The sequence below is a fragment of the Protopterus annectens genome, chromosome 1.part1 (genome assembly GCF_019279795.1).
Source record: "Protopterus annectens isolate FY-2018-M chromosome 1.part1, PAN1.0, whole genome shotgun sequence".
Lineage (NCBI taxonomy): Eukaryota > Metazoa > Chordata > Ceratodontiformes > Protopteridae > Protopterus > Protopterus annectens.
This window is the reverse complement of record NC_056726.1, coordinates 563,860,325-563,887,113: the sequence shown is the minus strand read 5'-3', so window position 1 is coordinate 563,887,113 and position 26,789 is coordinate 563,860,325. Positions and strand designations below refer to the sequence as shown.

At 39.3% G+C, this 26,789-nt stretch overlaps 1 protein-coding gene across 2 annotated transcripts in view; it reads right to left on the bottom strand.

The window, feature by feature from the left end:
- Positions 1–26,789, bottom strand: part of LOC122806395 (receptor-type tyrosine-protein phosphatase U-like) — a 1,549,454-nt gene that overhangs the window by 366,035 nt on the left and 1,156,630 nt on the right. For both annotated transcript variants that reach the window (XM_044076762.1, XM_044076771.1), the window contains one exon: positions 11,506–11,641. In XM_044076762.1, coding sequence (XP_043932697.1) covers positions 11,506–11,641 — 136 coding nt within the window. The remainder of the gene's footprint in view (positions 1–11,505; positions 11,642–26,789) is intronic.

Below are 26,789 nucleotides of genomic sequence, written 5' to 3'. Positions count from 1 at the left end.
TGGCCCTTCAGGACAGTAAGCCCAATGTTCACCTGTGAAACTAAATGGAAGAAACTATTCAAACTGTGAATAATGTTATGGGCAGAATGTTGAAAAGTATACAACCCACTTCAACAACATTGGTGTTGATTGAGAAGGTAAAGTAAAGGAAATGCTGGAAAAAAGTCAGACAAAAAATACAAGTATGATAGGAAATGCAAAAACGATATCTGATTTATAGGTAGGAGAGCATGTTTAAATTCAGAAGTTATGGGGAAGCCTTCAACCTAAAACTAAAGTTATTTATATAGAGTAGGCAAAATAAGATCTTAAGTAGTTTGTGGAAAAAACGATAAGTGCCAAAGAAGAAATCATAGAAAACAGTGCAAGACAAATATGTCAGATATGAAGATCTAAAAGGAAGAATGACCACAGGTGTCACAACTAGTCCTTTTGCAAGATGAGAGTGTAAAAACTGGGTTGTCAAAAGTTGGAGAGTGTTAGCTAGTGGTGTGGCATAGACAGGTAAAACTCTGACTCTGGCCCAGCCAACCTAGGTCTGATTAGGGGTTCATGTGTGTAACTAAGGTGCTGGCAGAGAGCACACCTTACAGCTGATCCATGGTGAAGGCTGGGGCTGCATTGAGGGGCATGATCCTAACGGAGAATAGATGGGGACAATTGGTGAATTCCAGTAGAGGTGGGCCAATATGTCAGCACATCCCAGTTGCACTTACAATGGCAGACATGCATGTGTGAAGAGAAGGAAGAGTAGTGTATAACAAAAAAACTCTCAGCAGCAAGATGGCATTGCACTGGAGTCTTTGACATCCTCAATATCCCAGATGTAGGATAAGGTAGAGCCTAGGAGAGGATAATGTGGGTCCACTAGACCTGAAGAATGAGGAGAGAAGCTGGTGTCAGCCAATATTCAGGTGCAACAAACAAGAAAATATCAAAAAAAAGAAGAAGATAAATAGATAGTCACCTGATATCATGTCACAAAATGAACACAGTTGGCGTACTTGTTAAAGCCTTTGCATCCCATGCAGAAATAACAGGATTCAATCCTGACCTCTGTCCAATGCTTCCATAGAAATTGCATGTTCTTCTCATGTCTCAGCAATGTTCCTCCCATCTCAATAAAATATGCTGGATAATGATACCTTAAACTCAACAAAAAAGAAAGAAAGAAAGAAAGAAAGAAAGAAAGAAAGAAAGAAAGAAAGAAAGAAAGAAAGAAAGAAAGAAAGAAAAGAAGGAAGGAAATTGAAAGGAGTTGTGGCCAGCATAGACTCTAGGTGGTACCTCTCAGGAGAAGAGTTATATAGACCATCCCCTTTAGATATCAACTGTGGTATACAGTACCATCTAGACAGCAGAACATGGATCACAATCTATGTACAATGTCACGGTTAGCCATTTAATGGTGCAAAAACTGGTGCTTGGTGATATTGTCATGTTGATAAATGTAGCCAAAAATGGGTCTGGATATTTGCCAGGTAACCTTGCTAATGGTGGGAGGGTCCATATGCTACTAATGGCCAGTATGTGCTTACCATAAAGTTAAGAAGCCTTGGGTCATCTAGCTACCACTGGACAATGTCCAGATGCCCAGCCTAAGAAAAGGCTAGACATAAAACTTGCCAAACATGAGCTAAGGATTGCTACACTAATTATAGATTCACTGACAGGACACAGCCTGGAAGTGGATAACATGATGGGACGGACCCAGGAGAGGTAGTGCAGGAAAGCCACTTCGATTGCAATGCACAGTCCTTTCCTGTGGTGGAGAGACAGACTAGCAATGGTGTGGAAATGTTGAGAGAGAGAGAGAGAGAGAGAGAGACTGCCTTCTAAAGACCATGAGGGATGTCATCAGAATTAGAGACAGACTCACATGAATCAGACTCCAGTGTAAAGATAAGTCAATACAGCATATGCCCCATATCAGAGTTGTGAAACATTTAGGCCAGTTTCAGGACCTACTGATCAAGAAGGACGACATGAATATAAGCTGGTGTTGATAATGGGGGCATGAATGCTTATATCAGGGCAGAAAGAACAGGATATGGAGATTAGGTGGGGCTACAGGAATAAAAAGGAAAGAGCATTCTAGCCTTCTTTTTAGCAAATGGCTTGATGGTGACCATCACACAGTTCAGCAAGGAAGATAGGCACAAGCTCACATACAAAACTGACCAACGTGTAACAAATCCTAGTAAAAGAGTAAGAACAATGGAGCAGAATCAAACATTGCAAAGCCATCCCTGATGAAACACTGGGCTCTCAATATAAACCAGTGATGACTACATTTAGCTGAGAGCAGTGGTTAGAGAAGGGTCTAAAGTCCACAGAGATTAGACTGAAGACCTGAAAATTCTTCTGGAGCTATAGCACAAGAGTTCAGGGAAATACAAATGACTCTAGCACCTTAAGAGTAAGAGGAAATAGGTGGAGTCAAAAAAGAATGGCACTGTCTCAAAATAGTATGTGTGAAATATACAGAACAGAAAAAGTGGCCAAGCTAGTTATGGAAATAAAGTACATAAGCAACTATGATGGTGGAATACAGAAGGCCAGAAAGTTATCAGTAAAGGAGTGTTGGAAAAAGTGAGCTAAGACACAAGAGTTCAAAGAAATACTCAGGGTCGCATCACCTCATGAGGAAGACAAAATAGGCAGAGTCAAAAAGAACGGCAGTATCTCAAAACAGCATGCCTGAAAACTATATAACAGATAAGGTGGCCAAGCTAGATATGAAAATAAACAAATAATAGATGGCGGTAGAACACAGAAGTCCAGGAAGTTATCAAAGAAAGGAATGCAGGAAAAAGTCAGAGATAGAAAAGTGAGCTGAGGCTAAAAAAGAATACTGGTTGGCTAAGAAGGAGGCTAAGAGAGCAATAGCAAAGAACAAGGCATCAGAGACATGCTACAAGCTTCTGGAAGGTTGTTCAGCAGAGACCAGAAAGATACTGCTAGTTCGCAATGCAAAGACAGAAGGATAAAGAAGACAGTCATCAGATACACTTGGTAAGAGATGCCACCATCCTTTGTTTCTCGGGACATCAAAGACAGATGAAAAAAGTACTGCCAGCAGCTTCTGAATGAAGAAAACTGCACAGAAGCTGAATGCCCCAGATACAGCTCAGAATGAAAGAGGAAGAAATGTACACCCTAGAAGTAAGAATAGCACTACGGAAAACGAAACCCTGCAAAGCAGCAAGCTCAGCTGTGGTCATAGCAGATATGATCGAGATGTTGGGTGAGTTAGGGAGGAATGTCTCCAGAGGGTACTCATGGCAGTATGCAGGGAAATGCATATTCAGATGACTGGAGAATAAACATTCTAGCACTATTGTTGAAGAACAAAGGGGGCTTCCACAACTTTGAGCAATATAGAGGTATCAAACTCCTACAACCTTGCATGAAAGTGCTGGAAAGTGTTATCCATAAATGAATGCACAGAGCAGAAGAATTAAAGATGGGAGATGCACCGTTTAAATTCTGATCAGGACAAAGAACAACTGATCTAATGCTTGTAATGAGACAGATCACGGAGAAGAAGCTAGAGACGAGGAAATAATAAAACAGGGCATTCCTAACCTTGGAGAAATTATAAGTCAAGGTCCCAAGAAATCTGATTTGGGCTGTCTTGTGATGGTTCAAAGTCCTAGAGACATTGGTAGAATTAGTGCAGGCTATGTACAAGACCCCAATAACACAAGTGGTGCCAGTGTCAAGGCTCACATAGGGAATCCCAGTGGGAATGGGTGTGTGCCAAAGTTCAGCTCTGAGCCACTTACTGCTCATACTACTTATGAACTACATTAGCAAAGAGGCTAGAAGGGACACATCAACAAAGGTGTTTCATGCAGATCATGCAGTATTACAAGCAAACTCTGCACAGGAACTTCATAACATGATATGGGAATGAAAGGCAAACAGAGGGCACATGGGATGAAACTGTACAGACAAAACAGTTGTAATCAAGGCAAACACAGGAAATCAGAAAAATGTAAAAACTGAAATAGAAGGGAAAACATCGGAACAGGTTAACAGCTTCAAGTGTTTAGAAGGAGTGGTTGAAGAGAAGAGAAGTCTGAATGAGGAGGTCATATCTAGAACCTGAGCAGCTGCAGCCAACTATCACAGATTGTCATGGGTAGCATGTGACAAAAGAATGCCAAATGGAAAAGTAAAGTGTGCAAAACAGTGGTGTGACCGATAAAACTGTATGGTACAGACACCTGAGCATCTGAAGGCAGGCCAATTGAGGGCGCTAAAGGTGGTAGAGATGAAGCACCTGTCAAAAAAAGAAGGACACTAGCATTGAATTCAGTGAGATGGCATTAGATGGCACAACACCTCAATCCCATGCAGAAAATGAGAAAATGGGGTTGATGATGATGGTTTTATCACCAAACTAAGTTGTTTTGAAGCAAGAACTGTCTCAGAATCAAAACTGGATATCTACTGTAAAAAGTTCTGTTAATTTCTCCAGGTATGATAAATCACTAAAGGGACCAGAGAGATGGATAGGCTGTTCCAGACAAACAAAGTACTCCAAGCACTGCAAAAGTTGCATTACTGAAATATTTTTTTGAATGTGTCCCTTATTTTCATATCTTAATTTCAACAACCCTGACTTGTTTAGTCTAATGCTAAGGCTAACATACACTGATTAATGTAATGCAATATATGCTTTGAGTTGTGTGTGTGTGTGTGTGTGTGTGTGTGTGTGTGTGTGTGTGTGTGTGTGTTTATGTGCACATATGTTTGTCTCTGCATGTGCATATGTGTATCTATGCTTGCATATGTGTGTGTGTGTGTGTGTGTGTGTGTGTGTGTGTGTGTGTTACCTAATCTTTTATCAACATTCACATTTGTCAACAAGTAAAACAGCATCCACAATACAGCAAAAACAGAAATGTCAACACAGCACTACACATGCATAGAGAAACTGCCCTGGTGCATGCAAAACTGAAACTAGCAAAAACTTGAAAAAAAAAATCAACTGTGTGTGCCTCCCAACACATTACACCCAGAGCGGCTGTTCCTTTCTCCCCTTCCTCGCTTCGTTTCTGCACTGGCAACTTACAGCCTATCTTCATGACAATAATCAGGCATCTCAACCTTCCCTCACCTTCTTGTCACTCAAACTATCTACTAATTGTCTATTTCGGCCTTTACCACATCAAGTACATGGTCCAACCAATTTCTGTGCTGACACCTCTGCCTATTTAAAATACAAAAAACAAACTGTTAGGTAGGTAGGTAAAAGCTGGATTGTCAAACCAAGAAGACTGAGAGAAAAAAACAAAATGACTCACCATGGGAGAAGGCAAACCAACACTATTTAATTAAAAGATAAATACATACAATACAAAGGGGGTAAGCACTTTCATGGAAACTCCACTTCTTCAGACCAATATAAAAAACAAAGTATCAAGAAAGCATAAAGAACATGAAGTCACCAATCAAAAACCAAGAATATATCACATGTATAAATCTCATTCACAATCTCTCACCCATTCAGAAAAAAATGTCCAATAAAATTAACACCTCAAGGGGTGTGCTTTAAGGGCAGGTTTAACAGAAACCACATCATTAAGACCAGGGTGGAAATCCACTTTAAAGGAAACAATCCATGTAAGTTCACAGAGCTCACTCCTGTTAATAATATCTCCATCTATTTAATTCTCATAAACGTTCTTAAGCACAGCGAATTTAAACAGGTATTCTGATTCAAAATCTTTCACATGCTTAGCTAAAGAGTTTATACGCTTACTATTATGTATATCACTTATATGTGGTGGTGGTGCTGCGGTAGCGTTGTCGCCTCATAGTAAGACGTTGTCGTGTTCGATTCTCAGCTAAAGCATCTTTTATGTGGAGACATGCGTGAACGGGCGTACCTTCATTGAAGGTTCGTAAAAATCTACTGCCAATCATTAGCGGACCAGAGTTCCGCTATGGTGACCCCTAACTGGGAAAAGCCGAACGATACAACAACTTATATGTTCAAAAATCCTATACTTGAACATACGATTGGTCTATCATACGTAAAAACATACACATGCCTTGCATTTCGCATAGCAAATCACATTAACAGTCCTACAGTCAGCATAAAAATTAACATTGATACTATAGCCTAACCTCGGATGTTTAAAAGAATTAGTGACCCAAATCCACTTCAACACACTGCATGATCTGCAGAGCAAGGTCCCTATCCAATCAAGTAGCAAAGGTCTCTGAATAGAATTATTATAACATAACTGACATTTTAAAAACAAGTTATTACGAAAGAAAAATTTAGGAGTAAGACATAAAACCCTTCTTACTGACTCATCGGCCGTAAGTACTGGCCAATTCTTCTTAATAATATTACATGCAGTGTATACCTATTTCCCTGTTCTTGTTCCTCAGATTTGTTTTCTTACCTTGCTCCTCCTGCATTGTGTTGCATTAACGTCATTTCAACTAATAAGTTACTTAAATACTTTTTTCCTCAAATTTTACTTTTTAAGAGCTTAATATTTTCTCTTCTCTCTCTCTTACATTTTATTCATGAAATACAAAAAATGTATCTTTCAATATGTTCTGTTGCCTTTTGCAAAACTCTGATTTTGATTTACTATGTGTTCTATTTGTTTATGTATCTATGTATATCTGTTTATATATATATATATATATATATATATATATATATATATATATATATATATATACATCTATACATATATATATATATATATACATACATATATATAGAGAGAGATATATAGATAGATATGGGTTCCCATCAGATCATCGTTTCTTTATAACATCAAACCATTTGCATGGAGATCACTGTAGGGAAAAATTCCCATTCACTTTAATGGAAATGCAATCCTGGAGTTGGTATATTTAAATAGCAGGGGGTGTGGAGGGTGTAGGGGAGCATACCCCCTTGCTGCAGCAAAAAAAAATAAATAAATATATATATATATATATATATATATATATATATGTGTGTGTGTGTGTGTGTGTGTGTGTGTGTGTGTGTGTGTGTGTGTGTGTTTAGGTAGATATATAAGTATTAGTCTTAAGTTACTGGCATACTGGCATATATGGCATTATTTTCATCTTCTTTTCTTTTATCCTTTTGGTCTGTAATAATATTTTGAACATCATCCTGACTTTTTTGCATTTTTTAGTGGCTGATGAATTGTGCAGATGCTGTGCATGTGCATTTCCTTAGTTTGAACAACGTCTTGATTGACATTGTTAGTTCTTTAGTTTTCTTGTTTTAGTTTCCATTAAGTGCAGAGGCTTGTTTCTGCCCAGTGTCCAGCTATAACCATAATGTCTGTCCAATGTCCAGCTATAGCTATCATTTCTCTTGTTTGAAGTTTGTAGTGCAGTTCATCTGATACATTAATTTGTATATATTTATTTTCATGTATTTATTCATTTATCACTACATACCCTGAGGATACTTTCATAATTGTCCATTTTATGCCATGTGCCATGTGTCTCCAAATTCTGCAATGGATGCATAAACAAAGCTTCTGGACTGCCAGGAATCTTATATGGTGGATATCTTTACTGAGCAGTCCTAACTATTGTAGTTAATGTATACATAACATCTTAACTATTCATTATTAGTTAGATTTTTATATTTTTGGCCAGGGTCCCCTTTGACCATCATGCCTCCCTCCCAAAGCTTCATAGATAATTCTGTTCTTCCAGGTCTGAAGGATAAACTTCACAGGCATTTATTTACACTCAAGACCTTGAGATGAGCATTCATGAGTATCCCATCATTCCTGGTTATAGGAACTTTCCTAGCCATAAATCCCTCCCCTGTATGTTGGTATAATTGTCAAACTGGACAGGCAATGAGCAGTATCCTTGAGTGCATGCCCTGTCACAGGTCCATAGACGGGCTGTGTCTCCTCTGTCCTCCTATTCTCAGCTCTGGGATAATTCTCTCAGAGCTTTGACCACCAATAGAGTTCCACAAGAGACACATGTGGCATGTTTCTACCTTCACCCCCAGGACAGGTAAACACATGAGTCTGTACCATCAAGTGCTCAAGGCAGTAATTAAATTTGAGTCACTTGGGCCATAGTCATGGCTTTATCCTTCTAATCTACAATTGCAAACTGTTCTTTACTGATTTGCAGTGGAGTTTTATGATTATTATCTGTTAGCTAAAAGTCAGGGTTAAATATTGCTTCTTTTCACATCTGTTTTTGATTTTAATTAATCTGTTCCTTTTTTCACTGAATCAGAATAAAACATCTGAGGATTAAACAGTCAATAAAGTGGCAATAATGGCTAGAAATGTTTCTGTGTGTGTAAGGGAGTGCCTGTATGTCTGTACCACTACATCTTTTTGTGTGACTCTCTGTGCCAGTAATTATAGCCTGTTCACTTACTGTGTACTTCTCAGACATGTTATTCTTACTCAGTGAATGAAGAAATACATAAATTATGCCAGCAGTAAAGTCATTTGTATGTGTGCATATGTGCATCTGTGTATGTATGTGTGTCTTTGTGTGTGTGTGTGTGTGTGTGTCTTTGTGTGTGTGTGTGTGTGTGTGTGTGTGTGTGTGTGTGTGTGTGTGTGTGTGTGTGTGTGTGTGTGTGTGTGTGTATATATTTTGGCTGACCAAAGCCATGGCCATGGTTATACATTTTGCACAGTGCAAAAATATTGTTTTTCATAGTTTGTTTGTCATGCATTGCTATGGTCTTTGTTCCACACTGAGACCTATGGATCTCATAATGTTACTACATGGTTATTTATTTAAACTGCAATCCATGATATAAAGGTAGGTCATGGTGGGCTTTTCTTCTGACTGGCTAGGTTTGGAAATTATATTATAAATTCAGCTTTTACAAATAACATATGCTGAAAATCCAAACAGTTAGAAACAATGTAAAATGTATTTAGCCAACTAGCAGCAAGTTAGTTGAAGAGAATGAACTCACAGTCCGGGATGAAGTAAATTCTGTCATAGTCAAAATAATATAAGAATCCTGCTTTGGACTGATGTAGTATTTATCTTATTTTGAGGGGAGTTTGTGCCAATTTACTTCCAGCTTTCTGTTTCTTCTTTTTTGTTTCCTTTCTCCCCTGCTTTGCCAAGTTAACTATATTATAAATGTAGTTTATTTTAAATTGACTCTACTTTACTTTATAATATGTAGCATTTGTATATTTTAATCTAATTTGTCTGTTTCTATTACAGAACTATAAACAGAATTACAATGACCCATAAGGAATTACATGATTTCCTGTTACAAAGCATTACCAGCCTACCAGAAGTCTCAAATCATAGTAATTAACATAAGCAATGATATAGTTTAGCAATTATCCATGACTTGGTGTAGGTAACACAAGTTTTACCCACAGTTGGTGTAGTCTGATTCTGATGCCAACGCCCATGTGAGCAAACAAAGTCAACAATGGCTAAATCCTGCATTGCCTAAATACTGGCTTGGATTACTGCTATTATACAATGACATTATTTAAGAATGAAAATGCTTATCTTTTTTTAAATAATACAATTTCATGATGGCACTTAGTTTTCTTCTGTCTCTTTTCTCAGCTACTGTGGATGCATATGGCATGTACACCCTACATATTGCTATATATTGCTAAATCCACCAGTGAAGTACACCAAAAGATATAAAGATTTGACCCTGTAGACATGGACTTGGGGACGCACACAGAGAGTATTCTAGCCTTTGGCCATCACGTGCCTATAGCAGTGAGGAAATTATTCTATGTTGCAAAACTTATAAACTAAGGTACGGCATCTATGGCCAAGGAAGTCATTGTTCCACTGTATTTGGCATTCATCAGACCTATCATTGAGTACAATGCCCACTTTGGTATGTACCTATCCAGGTACATCCAACAACTGGAATATTCACAGAGCTTCTTCACTAAAGGAATACAGGGTATAAGTAAGATGTCCCATGCAGACCACCTCAAGGCCCTATCCTCATATTGTGTCTCCTACAGGCTATTGAGGGGAAATCTATGCCTGGCATACAGGGCATTGTCAGACCTAACTCTGATGGACCTCGTGCATATCCACAAAACAAACATCACCAGGATTACCCAATCTAAAGAATAAGATTTAAATCTTGCCTGTGGTATAAATAGGACCTGCTGGACAGATGGGTATGTATCCCAGGGACTAACCCATCTCTGGAGCAGGCTCCCACCCATGCCAAGCAGAGTTCCTCCCTAACCCAATTCAAGTGCAACTTGGACAATTGGATGGGGAACAGGAAATGCATCCCTTTTTTGGAATCTATGTCTCTAATGGATACAAGCAGTCTGGAAATGGTTCATCTCAAATGCCTCTGCTTGTAAATATTTCACCTCCTAAGCCCCATGCTTGCATTTATCAAGGGTACCAGAACTTGTCAGAGCTTTGGGATGCATGGCTAAGCTTAAAAAGGCCCTTGTGATTATAAGCCTAGTAAATACCTATGAATCTAAGAAGGTGCTTGCTTCATGAAGACCACTCTGTTATAAGTTTGCATGTCCCCCTTCTTGCTTGGCATGTTAATGATGGTGGACACTTCAGGTTTGAGGGCATTAGAGACATCAGAGAGTAGTTTTTTTTTCACTGTTCCACACAGTGTGAGGACATAGGGCAGTAGGACCTACTGCTCCTCAGTAGACTATGGTGCCTGGCATTCGGCACAAACACTGTGTTGCATTCCAAAGTAATGTGACTGATAGAGCAACAAGGAGAAGAGACAAATATAATACAGGGAGGCTCTTGTCTTTTTTATTTCATTTTTATTTTTATTTATTTATTTATTTATTTGTTTGTTTGTTTTTTTTTGGGAGAAGGGGCTGTAGTGTTTTTATTATTCCATCTGATGAAGACTTGTTCAGCGTCTAGACTTCTTCCTTTGGAGAATTTTCTATTTACAACAGCCTGTCCAATCAGCATTCACATTTTTTAATATAAATAACATTTTATTGCACAATTCCTAGTAATGCCCAACTTTCAGACATCACTGGCTAAGTATTCTAACTTTAATAAAGAAAAGGTTACTCTCCTTGCTTTAACTGATACAAAACCATACTTCATCTTATAAGGATGAGCTATTTGACGATTAGAGCTTCAACAATACCTAAACATAAGTATGTCCATTTTCTGTGTATAGCAAGGTATTCAAGTTATTCATGGTAGAGATATTACTGTATGCCTTTCAAGCTGGGTCTCACAACAATTCTGCATGTCCAATAAATTCAATGGCATGCATATAAAATAGAATTTGGCAGTACAGCTACTGGGTAATGGTGAACAAAGAATCATGCTTTCATTTTCCAGTAAGTACATTTTAAACTCATAATTTAAAAACACCACTGTTGAGATGGAATTCAGAAACAAAATCAGAAGAGAATACATGTGTGAATGTTCTATAATAAATTAGTTTACTCATGGACTATATAAAATGCAAATCCCTCAAAATAAAATAGTTCACAGGTAAAGACATACCTTTGTCTGCACCATGTTCATTCGTTTCTCTCTTAGTTTCTTTACACATTGAAATACATCCACTTTCTTCTCAACTTCTGCTCTTCTGAGTAAGTAGTCAAGAGCAATAAATGTTCCTGTTCGTCCAACACCAGCACTATGAAGAAATAATACAGAAAATTCAAAACAAGCTTTATGTCTGAATGAAATACCTTCTTATATTTTCTGTAAAGGAATACACTGAGTGCCTTTGACAAATAAAAAATGAAGAAGGTGCATTTATTTGTCATTTTTTTTAAATTGGGTAGTTACAACTTCATGTGTTATGGTGATGTGGGACAGTCTGCAGTTTGATCACTTTGGAGAAGAAATCTGAATTTTCTAAGCCTTATAGTTCCATGTCAAGGAAATGTCTGAGTAGAGGAAGAAGCAGGCAAAGAAGATGTGGAAATTAGAAAGTAACAAGTCTTAGTAATGTGAAGGGCCACTTTTCCACAATTTTCACAATTTTTGTATTGCTCTCCACACAATTCTTAATTTTTAAATAATTAAAATTAGTGAATTATTAAAACTGTTTATATGTTCAGATAAATATAATGAAGGATTGCCACCCTACTGTATGTTTGTGACCTCCCTTATAGTAAGGGAAACAATAGTAAATCATTTTGAAGTGATTTATTCTAAGCTTAGTTCTATCTTTTTTGGCTATATGTAAGACTTCTAGATCACCTGAAGCCTAACTTCAAACAGTCAAAGAATTTTCTAATAATAAACAGAATTGAACAGTAAGTTTGAAAACATGTGAAGATATCTTCATTTGCCTTGATGAGGCACATACCACAAAGTTTTGTTCTGCATGTTAGCCGGCTATAAATTCTTCATCCTTAATTAGAATTTAAATGTATAAGATGTTTACATGACTTTACTGTTTAAAACATTATACATGTTGAAAGGAGGTGAATTCAGTAATTCCATGCAAGTTTAATTGACATAACAGCATGCTCATAAAACATTAAGAAAAATGCATCAACCAATTCACTTGCAACCATTTTATTGAAGGTTGTGTCCTAATCACAATTTTTGGAAATGCATTTGCTTGCATTTAAGGGTTTTTCGAATGAATGCAGTGTGTGTGTGTGTGTGTGTGTGTGTGTGTGTGTGTGTGTGTGTGTGTGTGTGTGTGTGTGTGTGTGTGTGTGTGTGTGTGTGTGTGCGCGCGCGCATTAGAGGAAGCAGCTGTCAACTAAATGATTTATTAATTAATTTTAGATCAAAACAGACCAGCTAATATTTAGATTTCCACAATAATCTGCTGAAGGTGGAGTACCCTTAAGAATGCCTAATATGTATGTGCTACACTGCTTGTGAAATTTAGAGGCTTTGAACATGTATTACACAAAATCAGTCTGCATTACTGTTAAAAAAAACTTAAACTAAAAGTGAGCTAGTGCCATGGTGGAGAGGTACAAACCCCTGACCACTTTTGGTGAAGCTGAGACAAAGCCATAACTGGCTCATTTAGCACCCCACAGCTCTAAGCAGTATCAAAAAGGAAAGACAAATTCCATTTTCCTAATCCAGAGCTGCTCCCAGCCAGATCACTTTTTCCTGATGTGCAACCCTTAACTTAAAGTTGAGGAGCAAAGAACAAAAAGAAAAAAGGTCCATTCCCCAATGTGGCACTCCTCGCCTATAAATCAAGCCAGGTCTGTTTCTGGATTCCTCAACTATAAGGAGAAAATAAATAAATAAATGCAAAGTACTACTTCAGGATAAAAAAAAAAAAAACTTTTCCTTTTCCTTTTAAAAGCTGTAGCCTATTATTTGATGCAATATTAGCAAGCAGCCTGCTACTACTTTACCACACACAGTGTTGACGTGCTTCAGTCCTCAATGCAAAATCAGAAGAACAGTATTGGCATTCATTCTGCACCAGCATTCCGAAATGAAGATTTGAAAATGAATTCTAGTACTGCACTTCATGTCAACCAGCATGCCATGATCACGCCCCCTAACACCTTGCAGCTCTTTTTGGAGTTACTGTCAAAGTGAAGATGGGCATGCCATCCTGGGGGGAGGGGGCAGGAGATCATACATGTGGATGTGCCTCATAACTAATCCTTAGCAGAGGCTGGAGACACATGGAAGGTGCTGTCCATAGGCTAGCAAAGGCAATGGCTGAGCTGACACAATGGCAGGGTGATACACCAACATGTTGCATTACAAACACAAAAAGTGAGAGGAGAAATTTAAGGCATTGAGAAAATGTTCCCAACAATATGAAACTGTCTGAAGTATCTTGATCTCCTAAACAGTCATGATCATGGTATGGGGTTGGTCTGGAGGAGGAAGGGGAGTCTGGGAGATCTGGTTGATGAAGACAGGCCCTGAGAGAAACCAATGGTCAGCTGTAAGGGTAAAAAAAAAAGTTGAAAAATTCAGAAATCCTGGGGAAGGTCTTTGCCTCCAATGCATATGGTACAAGATTCGAGCCTGACCTCTAGCCAGTGCCTGTATGGAGTTTACATGTTCTCCCTCTGTCTCTGTGGGGTTCCTTCCACCACCATAAACACATATCTCCACATCAGACTCACAGCCTGCATGCAGTGTCAGGGCTAGCTACTCTGCAGTATAAAAATTGTCTCAAGCCGATTTGATCATGTTGACTAATGCCACCAAAAATGGGCATGAGCATAGGTATCTAATGGTGAGAAATGGGTGGAGCACCTGGCTTATTCTGGCCTATGCCAGGGATGCATGTAAATGGTTGGAGGGGTCTTTGGGTCTCTATTGGCCAGTGTGTGCCTGCCATAAAGCCCAGCAGCTCAGAGTCAATAAGCTTTTGGCCGGTGTCCAATTGTACAGCTTGGGTTAGCTGGGATAGCTCTGCTGAGTGAATGTTGGATGTAAAACCAATCAACCTGCCAAATATGAACTAAGGATTGCTACAATCAATACAGGTTCACTATCAGGGTGCAGCTTGGATGGGCATGTCATGATGGTAAAGGGGAGGCTGGACATTCTATGTATCCAGGGAACAAGATGGAAGGACAGTACAGCAAAGCCACTTGGCTTGGGATCCAGAGTCTATTACTCAGGAGGAGGACATACTAGAAATGGTGAGGAAATTGTTGTGAGGGAGAAGCTTTAAAAAACAGTAAGGGATGTCATGAGAATTGGTGACATGCTCATGGCAATCAGACTCCAGTATAAGTACAGGACAGTATTCATAATCTCAGCCTATGCCCCACAGCAGGGCTGTGACAGTGAGGAAAAGAATGCATTCAGACAGCAGTTGCAGGACTAACTAGATAAAGCAGAACAACATGAGCTGGTGTAGATAATGGGTGACCTGAATGTAGATATAGGGTCAGAAAGAACTGGATATGACAATGGCCTTGGTCTGCATGGCAGGATGACAGGAATAAAGAAGGAGAGGCCATTCCAGGTTTCTGTTTGGCAAATGGCTTGGCTTAGTCCAACAAATAGTTGAGCAAGAAAGTCACAAGATCAAATACAAGAGTGGCCAATGTGCAATTCAGGTAGACTTCCCCTAGTAAAGAAAGAGCATTGGGGTAGAATCAGCGATTGCAAAGTCATCCCCAGTGAAACAGTTGGCCCACAGCATAAACCACTGGTTGCCACAATCAGCTACAAGCTGTGGTCAGAGAAGGATCTAAGGTCAACATAGACCAGGCTGAAGACCTGGAAGTTGACTGGAGAGAAAGCACAACAGTTCAAGGAATTACTCACATCTCTAACACCTCATGACATATTAATAGTTAAATACAATGAAAACCAAGTTATATATACAAACAAAAGTTATATGTTCTTCCCTATTCTTTTTATGTACATACCATAAATATGTTAAAATTAATAAAAAATTAAAAAAATAAAACAAAGCATAATAGTGTTTGGCAATCAGAATAAAACAGTTGGTAAAAATGTATATAATAGCAATACTAAACATTATGCTTCAGTCAGCTCTAAGGCAAATAAAATAGGCAAGTCATTAGTTACTTATTATGAAGGACCCCCGTAGCCATCTAGGTGAAATATTCTAGAGGTGTGGCCCTTGATATCAAAGGCACAAATGTCACAAAATTAAAACTAAACCTTTGACCACAGGCAACAGAGCAGCTTATACCATGCCAGAAGATCCTGCAAAAAGGGAACATGCACTGTCAGGTAAACCACAACTTGAAATTTAACTATGATGTGTTCATGACTTGAAAACCAGGGAAGATCACCCAAAACCAACATAATATGCAATTACGGAGAAACTCCAGTAAGCAGTCAGTCTGTGGAGTTTTAACCAGTTAATGATGGTCAAGTTCATAATCAGGAAGCCCTAGGTTCAAAGCATTACAGTAGTCCAGTCTGCTGGAAATCATAGCATGGACCATTATTATAAGAAGGTCTGCAGAAGGGATAAGGTGCTTAATGAAGATGAGGATCCTAAAATGAGTACAGGATAATCTGAAATTAACTGCAACCTGGTCCTCAGATATTCAGATGGTGGTTAAAAATAACAACTAGAATAGATGATGCACTTTCAACATGAATTCCAACTTGCCTCAAAATAAGATGTTATGAAATAAGGTTGCTGGAGAAGGAAAATCCCCTCATAGTGGAATTTACTGCAATGACCACTGCTTTCAAGGTCTTGAGCTTTAGATGAGTAGTTACTATACAATCATGAGGACATTCCAAGTTGCTGATCAGAGAGTTAATGTCTGCCACAGATGTCAAGGTAAGGAATGGGAGCAGAACAATTTGTAACAGAAGCTTCTCCTTTGAATACAATCTCCTGGGTGAAGTGTATACATAGTGAGGCATAATGCACATTGTGTGCTAACTAAGCCATAGTTCAATAAACGTGGCTGTCCTCACGTGGCAGCACTGCCCAGGGTATATACTGCATTGTTAGATAATGCCAATCACACTTGACTGCTTGAATTATGATACCTCCCATACAGGTGTGCTTGTCAGATATGACAGTGCCCAGGTGGTAGTTTACTGCAGAACCTAACAGTTCATCATGCATCTTGTCTCATTGTGTATGGGCATTATAAAGTTTGGACATTGCTTTGTTTTACTGCCTTTGACTTCTCAGACCATTCATATTTGATGATATATTTAGAGTACGTGGCATACGTTCTATATTTGTTTCATATTATGTGATACAGTGCTTTCAAGCATATATGTTAGCAGCATTATCACAACTCATACACTGCAGAAGCTGGCACTGCAGGGGCATAGGTTTCATGTAGGACCTTCATTCCTCTATAACTTGTGGCATACATGCATTTCCTGCACACATACATGGTGTACTGTATACCTTTTTACAGGAAGTGCATTGTCATTTCATTGTTCCTTCTTCTTTTGAGGCAGATATCTTTATACTAACACCAATAGATATGTGGCCAGTTTATCATTATGTTCTTTTAAACAAGTTAAATGATATTCCACTGACTGTACTTATGCCTACTTCAATAGTTAATATCAGTGCGTTGTTCTACGACATGTGGCAAACTGTAACACTTTAACAATCATTTAATGAGTTTTCAGAATCCCACTATGAGTGTTAAGATCAAGCCATTAGATGTATATTTACAGTGAAAAATGATAACTGTATAATTGCTAAGCTTAGCTTTTTTGTATGAAAAGTGTCCTCTTGGTAGAAATTATTTGCTGCCAAAATGCAAAATTCCTTATATACAGCAGTGTGCCATTTCAAAACTGTCCAAGAAAGTATCAAAGAAAGATTTCTAATTATAGGTTGGGGAAAACTAATTGTCTTTTTCCTAGAATGGTAAAAATTGTAAGAACAAGTACTTAGATTATAAGATAAATGTGATGTGTTTTCCAAAAAAAAAAGTTTCTGTGTTTGCGAAAATTGTTAATAAGCTGCAGAGAAGGCACTGATGACAGCTCTGTTATTAAAAGACAAGTATTTATTATTTATTTATTTTACATTTGTTATCTGGGTTAGTCCAACTGAGCGTTTGGCTCATTTTCAGTGGAGACCCGAGGAGAAAAGCTCCACTGTGAGTTTATAAATTTTACATACAACAGTTAAGAAATTATATTTGCAACTAAACAAACTGTTATCAGGATAACATTTAAAATAAATCATACAGCAAAAACACTCAGGTACAATGTCATCAAGGAAATAATGCGTTCATAACTCCTGTTAGGTTATATACAGTATAAGTACAAGGAATAGCAAGGGGATGAGGTGTTTATACAGTACTTTACATCTACCTTAAATTACTCTCAATAATACTATCAATAAATACTTATATCAAAAAAGCATAAATGCACTACATATGAGAATTTATATAATATAGCTCAACTGTGAAAAAAACAGAAATCAGGCAACAGAAAATAAACAAGGAAAGCTATAACAAAACATTTTCCAACACTAGCAATGGTATGTGACATGCAGATACGCAGCAGTTTCTACTTTATTTTACTTATTTTTTTAACAAAGTTACTCCTTGCTTGTTTGATATTACATAATACATTTGAAATACATAATTTACAGTTAGAATTACATGAACATTAGAGGGAAACAATAATCTATACCATGAACATTACAGGGAACAAATTAATATTATAACTGCAAACAAAAAAAGGAGTTAACCCACTACATAATTCTAAAAACCTGACACAGTCCACTATATTACTTTCACTGCACATGTAAAAACACTACATAGGTTCATAGGTAGGTACTAGGCTATTGGCCTGAGGGCCTATATAAGCCTAGCCCAAAGGTACCTTGGCTTTTGCCACCCAAGAAAATTATTTTCCTGTGCCTCCTGCCGAGCAGAGCCACAGAAGTGATCCCTGGGGTGAATTTCCTATCTCCCATCCAATCATCAAGATTTTTCTTGAAGAGTGCTAATGAGGAGCTTTGTTTGATATAGACAGGTAGTTTGTTCCAGAGTATGGGAAGACTCTGGGACAGGAATCTATCCCTCCAGCGGTCCCTAGAGTGTGTAGCTCATAGGGACTGGGATTTCTTTGAGTGGAGCATGTCTAAATGCTCTGGGTTTGAAATAGCTTTGTGTGTTAAGCAGAAATCACCGCTGAGTAGGCGATATGCGACAGAATAAAGCTGCAGTTTTTTAAGACGGTCTGTGTAGGGCATCTGTTTCAGGCTGGTAATCCTCTTTGTGATGTATTTCTGTGACCTTTCCAGTTGTTGTAGATGTCTTGTGAGGTACATACCAAAAGGGGCATTGTACTCTATAATGGGTCTAATGAGTGACGAGTAGAGGGGAACAATGATCTCTATTTTCCTGGATGAGAAACCTTTTGTGATGAGGTGTGCCATGTAGAAGGATTTCCTGACTACTGTGGCAATGTGATTATCAAAGGAGAGACTACTGTCCACCTGAGTCCCAAGGTCTCTTATCACACTTTTGGTATTAAGTAGACTACCGCCTATGTGGTAGTTCATGGGTACAGAGTTTTTACCAAAAGGGATGACAATACACTTTTTGGCATTGAGCTTGAGGCCATGGCTTTGACACCAGGCATCTGTCTCAGCGAGGCCCTTTTGTAGGATGTTCACATCTTTTGGAGTTTTGATTATGGCTCCTAGTTTGCAGTCATCTGTGAACTTCATTAGCCAAAGACCTTCTGTGTTAGCCTGTACTTAGAGAAGTAGATACCAAACAGGAGAGGACCCAGGACTGAACCCTGTGGTACTCCACTTGTCACTGGTCTGAAGTTGGATTTGGAGTCTGCTACTTTCACAGTGTGGGTTCTGTCAGTGAGCCAGTTGGCAACCCATCTTGTGACATAGGGATTTATACCTAGTTTAATGAGTTTATCTATAATTCCAGAGTGGAGGATGGTGTCGAAAGCCTTGGCGAGATCTAGATAGGCTGTGTGAACCACCTTATCCTCATCTACAGCTTTGGTGACTGCTTCAAAGAAGTCTATCAGGCTTAGGAGACATGATCTGCCTTTTACAAACCCAAACTGGGTGGGGTCCTGAGTTTGGAGATTACCAATGTCATTGTTTATAAGTTCCATGATGATACATTCCATAGCCCTGTAGACCATGCTCGTTAGGCTAATGGGACGGTAGTTTCCTGGGTCTGTGGTGGCTCCCCCTTTGCGGAGTGGGATAACCGTAGCTGTGCGCCATTCAGTGGGCACATAGCCTGAGGAGAGGCTATGATTGAACATTGTACTTAGGTGGGGTGCCAGTTCATTCTGTAGTTCATGTAGAACATAGCCTGGGATGTTGTCAGGTCCCATGGATGCTGTGTTCTTGGCTTTGGATAGTGTGTTTTTTACCTGTGCAGCCATGATTACAGGAACTTTGCATTCTTCTGGTATAGAGATGGGCCCTTTAGGGGATGACAGGGGGGGTAAAGTTAGCACTGAACCTATCTGCCAGGATGTTGGCAATATCAGTTGGTTCTGTATATTTAGTGCCATTGTGACTTAACTCAGAGCAGATCTGAATGTTGCCACTGAGATTCTTGACATAGCTATAGAATGCTTTGTGGTTGTCTTTAGAATTAGTGGCAATTTTGTTTTCGTAACTAGCTTTGGAGGATTTTATGAGGGATCTCAGCTATTTACTGAGGCTGACCAGGGAGTTTCTCCAATCATGGGATTTTACTCTGTTTTGCAACATTTTTTTTCTTCTGTTGTAGAGTTTGTTTATGGCAGGGGACCACCAGATTGGCTTCCTTTTTTTGGAGGATAGCATCTTGGTTCTGTTAGGGATTGCATGATCCATGCACTCGTGTAAGTGCTTATAAAGTGCATTTGTGTAGGATTCAGCAGTAATACCTCTATTGTCCTACAGCATGGGTGTCGTGAAGTTTGCCACTTCTGTCTTAAGAAGTGTGAAGTTGGCTTTGGAGAAATTTTTTACTGTAGTTTCCCTAATGGGGGGTGGGGGAGGGATGTGGATGTCTAGGGTGATTAGCTTGTGGTCGGACCTGACCAATGAGGAATTGACCACTTGTGTGGAGCACTGGTTGCCCATGTTGGTAATAACCAGGTCTAGGATATTGTTGCCCCTGGTGGGGGTGTGGATAAGTTGATTCAAGGCACTGGAATTTATGAATTCCAGAAAACGTTGATCACAAGAGTTGGTACATGAGTAGTTTTCCCAGTTAATGGTGAGGTAGCTGAAATCGCCCATTTAAGGGTGTTAGGTTGTACCCTAATATTTTCCAGTGTATCAAGAAATGAGGAGTGGGAATCCTTGGGCATGGTGGGGGATCTGTAGCAAGCTACAATTTGAATTGCGGTCTTGCCCAGAGTTAGTTGCACTTGGATAATCTCGGATGCATTATGCTGAGCAACTAGCCTGGAGGTATGGATATCCTTAATGAATATGGACACGCCTCCACCTTTAGTGTTTCGGTCCAGGTTAAGTGGCCGAAAGGCGTGGCATGAATTATAGTCTGGTAATGCAGGGTACTCTCTGGAGCCTTGAACCAGGTCTCTGTCACTGCACAGATGTCGATGTTCTCCATTTTAAGGAGTGCCTCAAGTGAGTGCATTTTGAGGTTTAGACTTCTAGCATTGAGTAGCAATACCTCAGATTCTTCTTGCTTGTACCTGTTACACTGGTGAATTTGTCATTTGAACCTTGCCTTAGCCAGTATCCGGAATCCCAGGGGCAGCAGGTGCAGGCCATCTCTGGCAAAGCATTGTGGTTTGTCGATCATGTCATCCCAGGCAGACAGATACTGGATCCCCTTAGAATGACACCAGAAGCTTAGCCAATTGTTGAAGTCAATCATTTTGTCCTTGTACGGTGGTATCATTCTGGGTGATGGCAGGATGCTACTCAGGGCTAGGGTCATACCTGCCTGGGCTACAAGATCGGAAAGCTCCTCCATGTCCCTTTTCATGTAGTCCAGGGAGGTACGTCTCAGGTCATTCACACCAACATGGACAATGACAGAGTCATATTTGTACTTGTTGTGGAGTGACCTGAGTGCATGTGTTATCCTGGCATCCGACAGACTGCTGACAGTAACCTTCTCCTTGTTTAGCCTGGTGAGTGGAACATCAGTGTGCCTGACTATATAGTCACCAATGACTAGAGTGTTGGGTGCGTTGTTATGCCTTATGGGCTGTGGTTGAGTGGCACACTGAGTTTGTGGGCTATGTGTCATTTGGGTTGTGTTGGGGGGGTGGAGGTTTTGCTTGTGTTTCTGCTTTGGAGGGCCCTGTTGCTTGGGCAGGTTTTTACTGAGAGCCTACGCGAATGTAGGTGTGTGTTTTGTGTTTATATGTGTGTGTTTTGGTGGTGTAGGTTTTGAGGGACTATGTGCTGAGTGTGGTGTGGTGCAAGTGTTTACCTTCTCCTCTTGACTGTCTAGTCCAGTCTTGGGTGAAGAGAGCTTTGCTTCCAGTTTGACTATATAAGTGCATCTCTCACAGGTTGTAGTGTTGGGTGGTAGGAGGAGAGTTTTGTCTGTGTACATGAGGCAATTGCTGCATTGCCCCAAGATGCCCATATTCATCAGGTAGACAGGAGAAAACACCGGAGGCTGACCCTTAGACATGCCTGGATTGGTGCTTATTTGTTAAGTACTAGAAACTGTTTTCCACTAGACAGTGAGGAAAGTTGAGTGCTGTAGTAATTTGTAGCTTATTTAGTGCTTACAATAAGTTCAAAGAAACAGACTTGAGTGCTGAAACAAAAAAACTGGCTAGTTCCAAGAAACAAAATTATGCTTGAAGGCTTCCCTCCAACACAGAAAGGCTTGGGGGCTTAGAAGCCCACAAATAGTCCTGGACACAGCAAATCTGTATCCAGACTAGACTACCCACAAGAAAGGCAGAAAACAAGCTTAGAATTTTTTTTTTAAGTGGAAAGAGAGAAAGGAGGAGCAGAAACTAAGCTGACTGGCCTTCTCAAATGTTCTCTCTATATTAGGTAGAATGAGGTAATGACACTAGACTGGGAGGAGGGTACCACATCAAATTTACAGTAGGGGCGGGCAACTGCAAAGCCACAAACTATAAGAACAGCATACCAATAGGGAGGGAGGGTGGAAAACAAACTGCATAAATGTTTCTCAGAGCAGAAAAGCAGTAGTGAGCCTTTAAATGAAAATTTTAAACAGCTAAAGAAGCCTCTAGAAAAAGCTTTTAACTGCAAACAAGTTATCAGAATCAAACATATAGATCCGAGTTTGCTCAGTGTCCTTCCTTCAATTAACTCAGTGTGAAATGGCAGAAACACTCACAGCTTAACTTCTTAGGTAACAGAAATTTGAAACCTGAGGCAACTTTTAAGACAAAAAGCTCAAAAGAACCAATCAGGTGCTTAGTCTAAGCTGTAGTCCAGGTGACCTCAGTTAGACAATGACCTTAAACAATTCTCTCTCACTGAAATGCCTGATGGCTTTGGCTAAACCAAGATGTCTCTGAATATGTGCTCAGACACACAGCCTCCACAAACACTAGGCCCAAACACAAGCCTGAATATGGACAATGCTACAAATATCCACACCACTTAGAAACAAACTGCAGAAATGTTTCTCAGAACAGAAAAGCAGCAGTGAGCCTTTAAATGAAAGTTTTAAACAGTTAAAGGAGCCTCTAGAGAAAGCTTTTAACTGGAAACAAGTTATCAGAATCAAACAACCCAACAGATGCTTAATAAAAGTGGACATTTTCCAGTTAATACCACACACACATAGTGAAACTAGCTAGAACAATATACAGTAGGCAAAGTGCTATAAATAACTCGAAAAAATAAGCAAAAAAACAGGATACTTAATGTTATATATTATAGATCCGAGTTTGCTCAGTGTCCTTCCTATTTTGTAACATGTGAAAATTATATTTTTTAAACAATCTAGATCTGACTATTAAAATGTCAGCATGTTCAGTGCAGTGTAGGGTAAGGTAGCCCAATGGACAGCAGTTCCTTCCCTCAAATTAATGTACAAGAAAACAGTTTATATCACAGTAGGGGATAATCTTGTCCAATATCTGATTTTACTTCATTGTTCTGCTCTGCCTCTCAGAAGTTTTTAGTCACACCAATTTGAAATAAATCAAGTAAATCAAGAAGTTCAGGTCTAAGATGTGATGCCAGATGGCAACCTTCTATTTTCTTTAATTCTTCAACATTTATAATAAGCGTCCAGTGTATTTCTTTGTTGATTTCCTAAACTTCTTCTACTTTGGTTCCTGGGTCCATAGGTTCATATGTGTTTACTAGGCTAATGACCACAAGGGCCTTTTTAAGCCTACCCATGCATCCAAATCTTGGACAAATTCTGGTGCACTTAATAAGTGTAAGCAGGGGCTTGGGAGATGAAACATTTACAGGCAGGGCCCTGGGGGATGCCCTTTGAATTTCACAATATTTATATATATATATATATATATATATATATATATATATATATATATATATATATATATGTATATATATACATATATATATTGCACTTCAGTCAACACAGATGATTGACAGATGTGTGAGATTAATAGTCCCCATTCCAGGAGAATCTGTTCCTCCCACAGGGATTGTGCAATCTCAGGGTTAGCATATTTAATTAGCAGGGGGTATGGAGGGTGCAGTGGAGCTTGTTTCCTGCAAAAGACACTCTGTTCTGTTTTCGCATATTCCAAGGATTAGGCTTAGAGCATGCACTGTTTAGACTGAAATATTGTAGTGCTACCAAACGAGTTTTTGAAAGTTAAGGTTCAGGATTAGGGTTAGGGCTAGGACAGGGAGAGAGGCAGAGTTACGTTTAGCATGCATTAGTCAGGTGGTACATGGGGAGAAACATAGAAGTGGACAGGGTCCATTATACAATAATACATAGTTTTATTGCAACCTGGTGGCAAAATATATTTTTGATCCAGGTTAAAGTGGGAAGAGGCAAACTCCCCATAGCTGCTGTGTATCATCTCAGGTCACATTACTTCAAGGGAGGTAGTTAAGTTCAACAAAACAGTCATCGAGAAAGAAGACTCAGTCAAATGATGAATAAGTAAACCAAAGGAGTTCAATTACTGATAGCCATTTGTTAAGAGTAGAGAACAATCCACTGAAGAGTTCACTTTTCTAGATATGATGTGTTAGATGCAAGAAAAGAATGGCATACCTATATGCTGTGTTTATGGTTATTTGAAACCAAATTTTAATTTACAAACTTAGCACAGAATGTAATGAAGACTAACAATTAGAAAGTAGAAGGGATTTAGGAAATGTGATAGGGCATTTGTAACTAACCTGTACATATAATTTCATCCACCCTCAAAGATGCAAGTAACTGCAGATAACAGTGCTGTCTCACCAGTGACTTGGGTGGGCAGATGCATTATTAGACTGTTCTCATCAAAGGTAAAGAAATGGTGAACATGACAGGAGAAATTGATGGGTGGTAGTAGGACAGATCACCTGAGACCTGTAAGCATGTTCTTCTTTGAAGTGGTAGTGCCAGAAACAACTGGAGATAACAGATCCATTTCTGTAGGATAGTTCACTGCAGTAATTAAACAACTCCAGTCTAGCAAGGCTGTGGAACTGGATGAGCTGCATCGAGAAATGTTAAAGGTATTAGATACTGATAGGATGCCATGGTTAATGCACGTTGTATGGCAGAAGGGGTCATGACCTCTGGACTCGCAAGCAGGATGGTTGGTACCATTTGCAAAAAGGTGGATCATAAGGGTGGATCATAGGATGTATTTCAGTTATATAAGGATCATATGTTTCTGTCTTCCTGGGAAAGCCTATACTAGAGTATTGCAAAGGAAACTCTGACTGCTGAAGCTATGATTTAAGAGGAACAATGTGAATTTTGTAATGGATGTCATGCAGTGACTTGACTCTCTGTACCTGTCCATGGATACTGGAGCATTATGTGAGCAAACCAGTATGGTCCACCTCTTTTGGGGAGCAGCAGCATAGCTAGGGCAGGGTGAAGGGAGCAACTGCCCAGGGGTGCAAAGTGTTGAGGAGGTGCAATCTGCTGTTTGCTCCATCACCCTGACAGCTAATCTCTCTTTAGAATAATACCAGCTTTTAAAAGCTGGTATTGCATTTGCAATCAAACCTGGATGGTGTAGCACTCAAGCACTCAAAGTGTTGTCTAAATTGTAGCAAATGCAAGAAGTTTGCTACAGTTTAAAAGTAAAAAAAAAAACACTTTTTTTTTTTTTTACTGAAATCTGAGTACTATAGGCCTCCATGTGGGGTATAAACTGCAGCAGACTGCTTGCTACATTTATAGCAATTAGTGTGCTACTGTTTAAAAGAAAAAAATGATTTTTTTTTTTTGTTTACTAAAATGAGAGGAAGGATGGGTATTGAGCAGAAATGGGACCTGATTGGCTGGGCAGGAGGGAGGGGGGTTGTCATGTATTTTGTCAAATGGTTGGTGTGCCAATAGAAGAAGTGGAGCTTTTTTTGCCATTCACTTGAAGAGCTGAGGGGCTGGGGGTTGCTTGTGCATGGTACCAGCAAAGGGCACTGGCTGAGCCAGCTGTACTTCTGTTGGGGGACACAGAGAAGACATATGTCCATGTAGCCCTGAATGTCTTGTGGAAGGTGGTACAAGGGGGTCCAAAGGCTGCTGCAGTTGTTGTATGTTATTTCATTGCTGTTTTTGTAAAGTAAAAATTATATCAGGAATCTTGGCAATAAGTAAGGCACTTTCAAGGTGGATGTATTACTCCATCAAGGGCATGCCTCCCCCCTGTACATGTTTTATGGACAGGATATTAGGGCACAGCTGAGGTGTGAAGAGCATCAGTTTGGGGAGATGGCCATTACATCTTTGCTGTCTGCACATGATACTAACCTCTTTGAGTGTTATTTTTCTGTCCTTTGTTTATGCAGACAGTGCTGCCATTCTGGCTTCAAGTCACTGTGGCCTCTGGTATGCACTGGAACAGTTTACTGGTCGATGTGAGGTAAAATAAATATGAATCCAAATAAAAAATCATGGCTCTTTGGTGGAAAAGAGTGGCTTAATCTGGACAGGTGAGAAGGGAAACTGCTACCTGACCTAGAGGAGTCCATGTAGGGTTGCCACCTTGGTACAAACATCAGATTTTACAGCCGACACATACCCGTGAGCAGTACAAAGAAAAAAATAAAACTTTTTGCCTAAAATAAAAGCTTATTCTTGTAGCATTTTAGTTGCTTATTCTATTTCTTATAACATTAGGTATTTTGAATAACTGTTTTATGCAACTATTACATAAAATATAGGGAAGAATTTTGTCCTAAAGGACATTTGCATTTTTAAATTTTTTTGTCAGGACACAACTGCCCAAAGAGG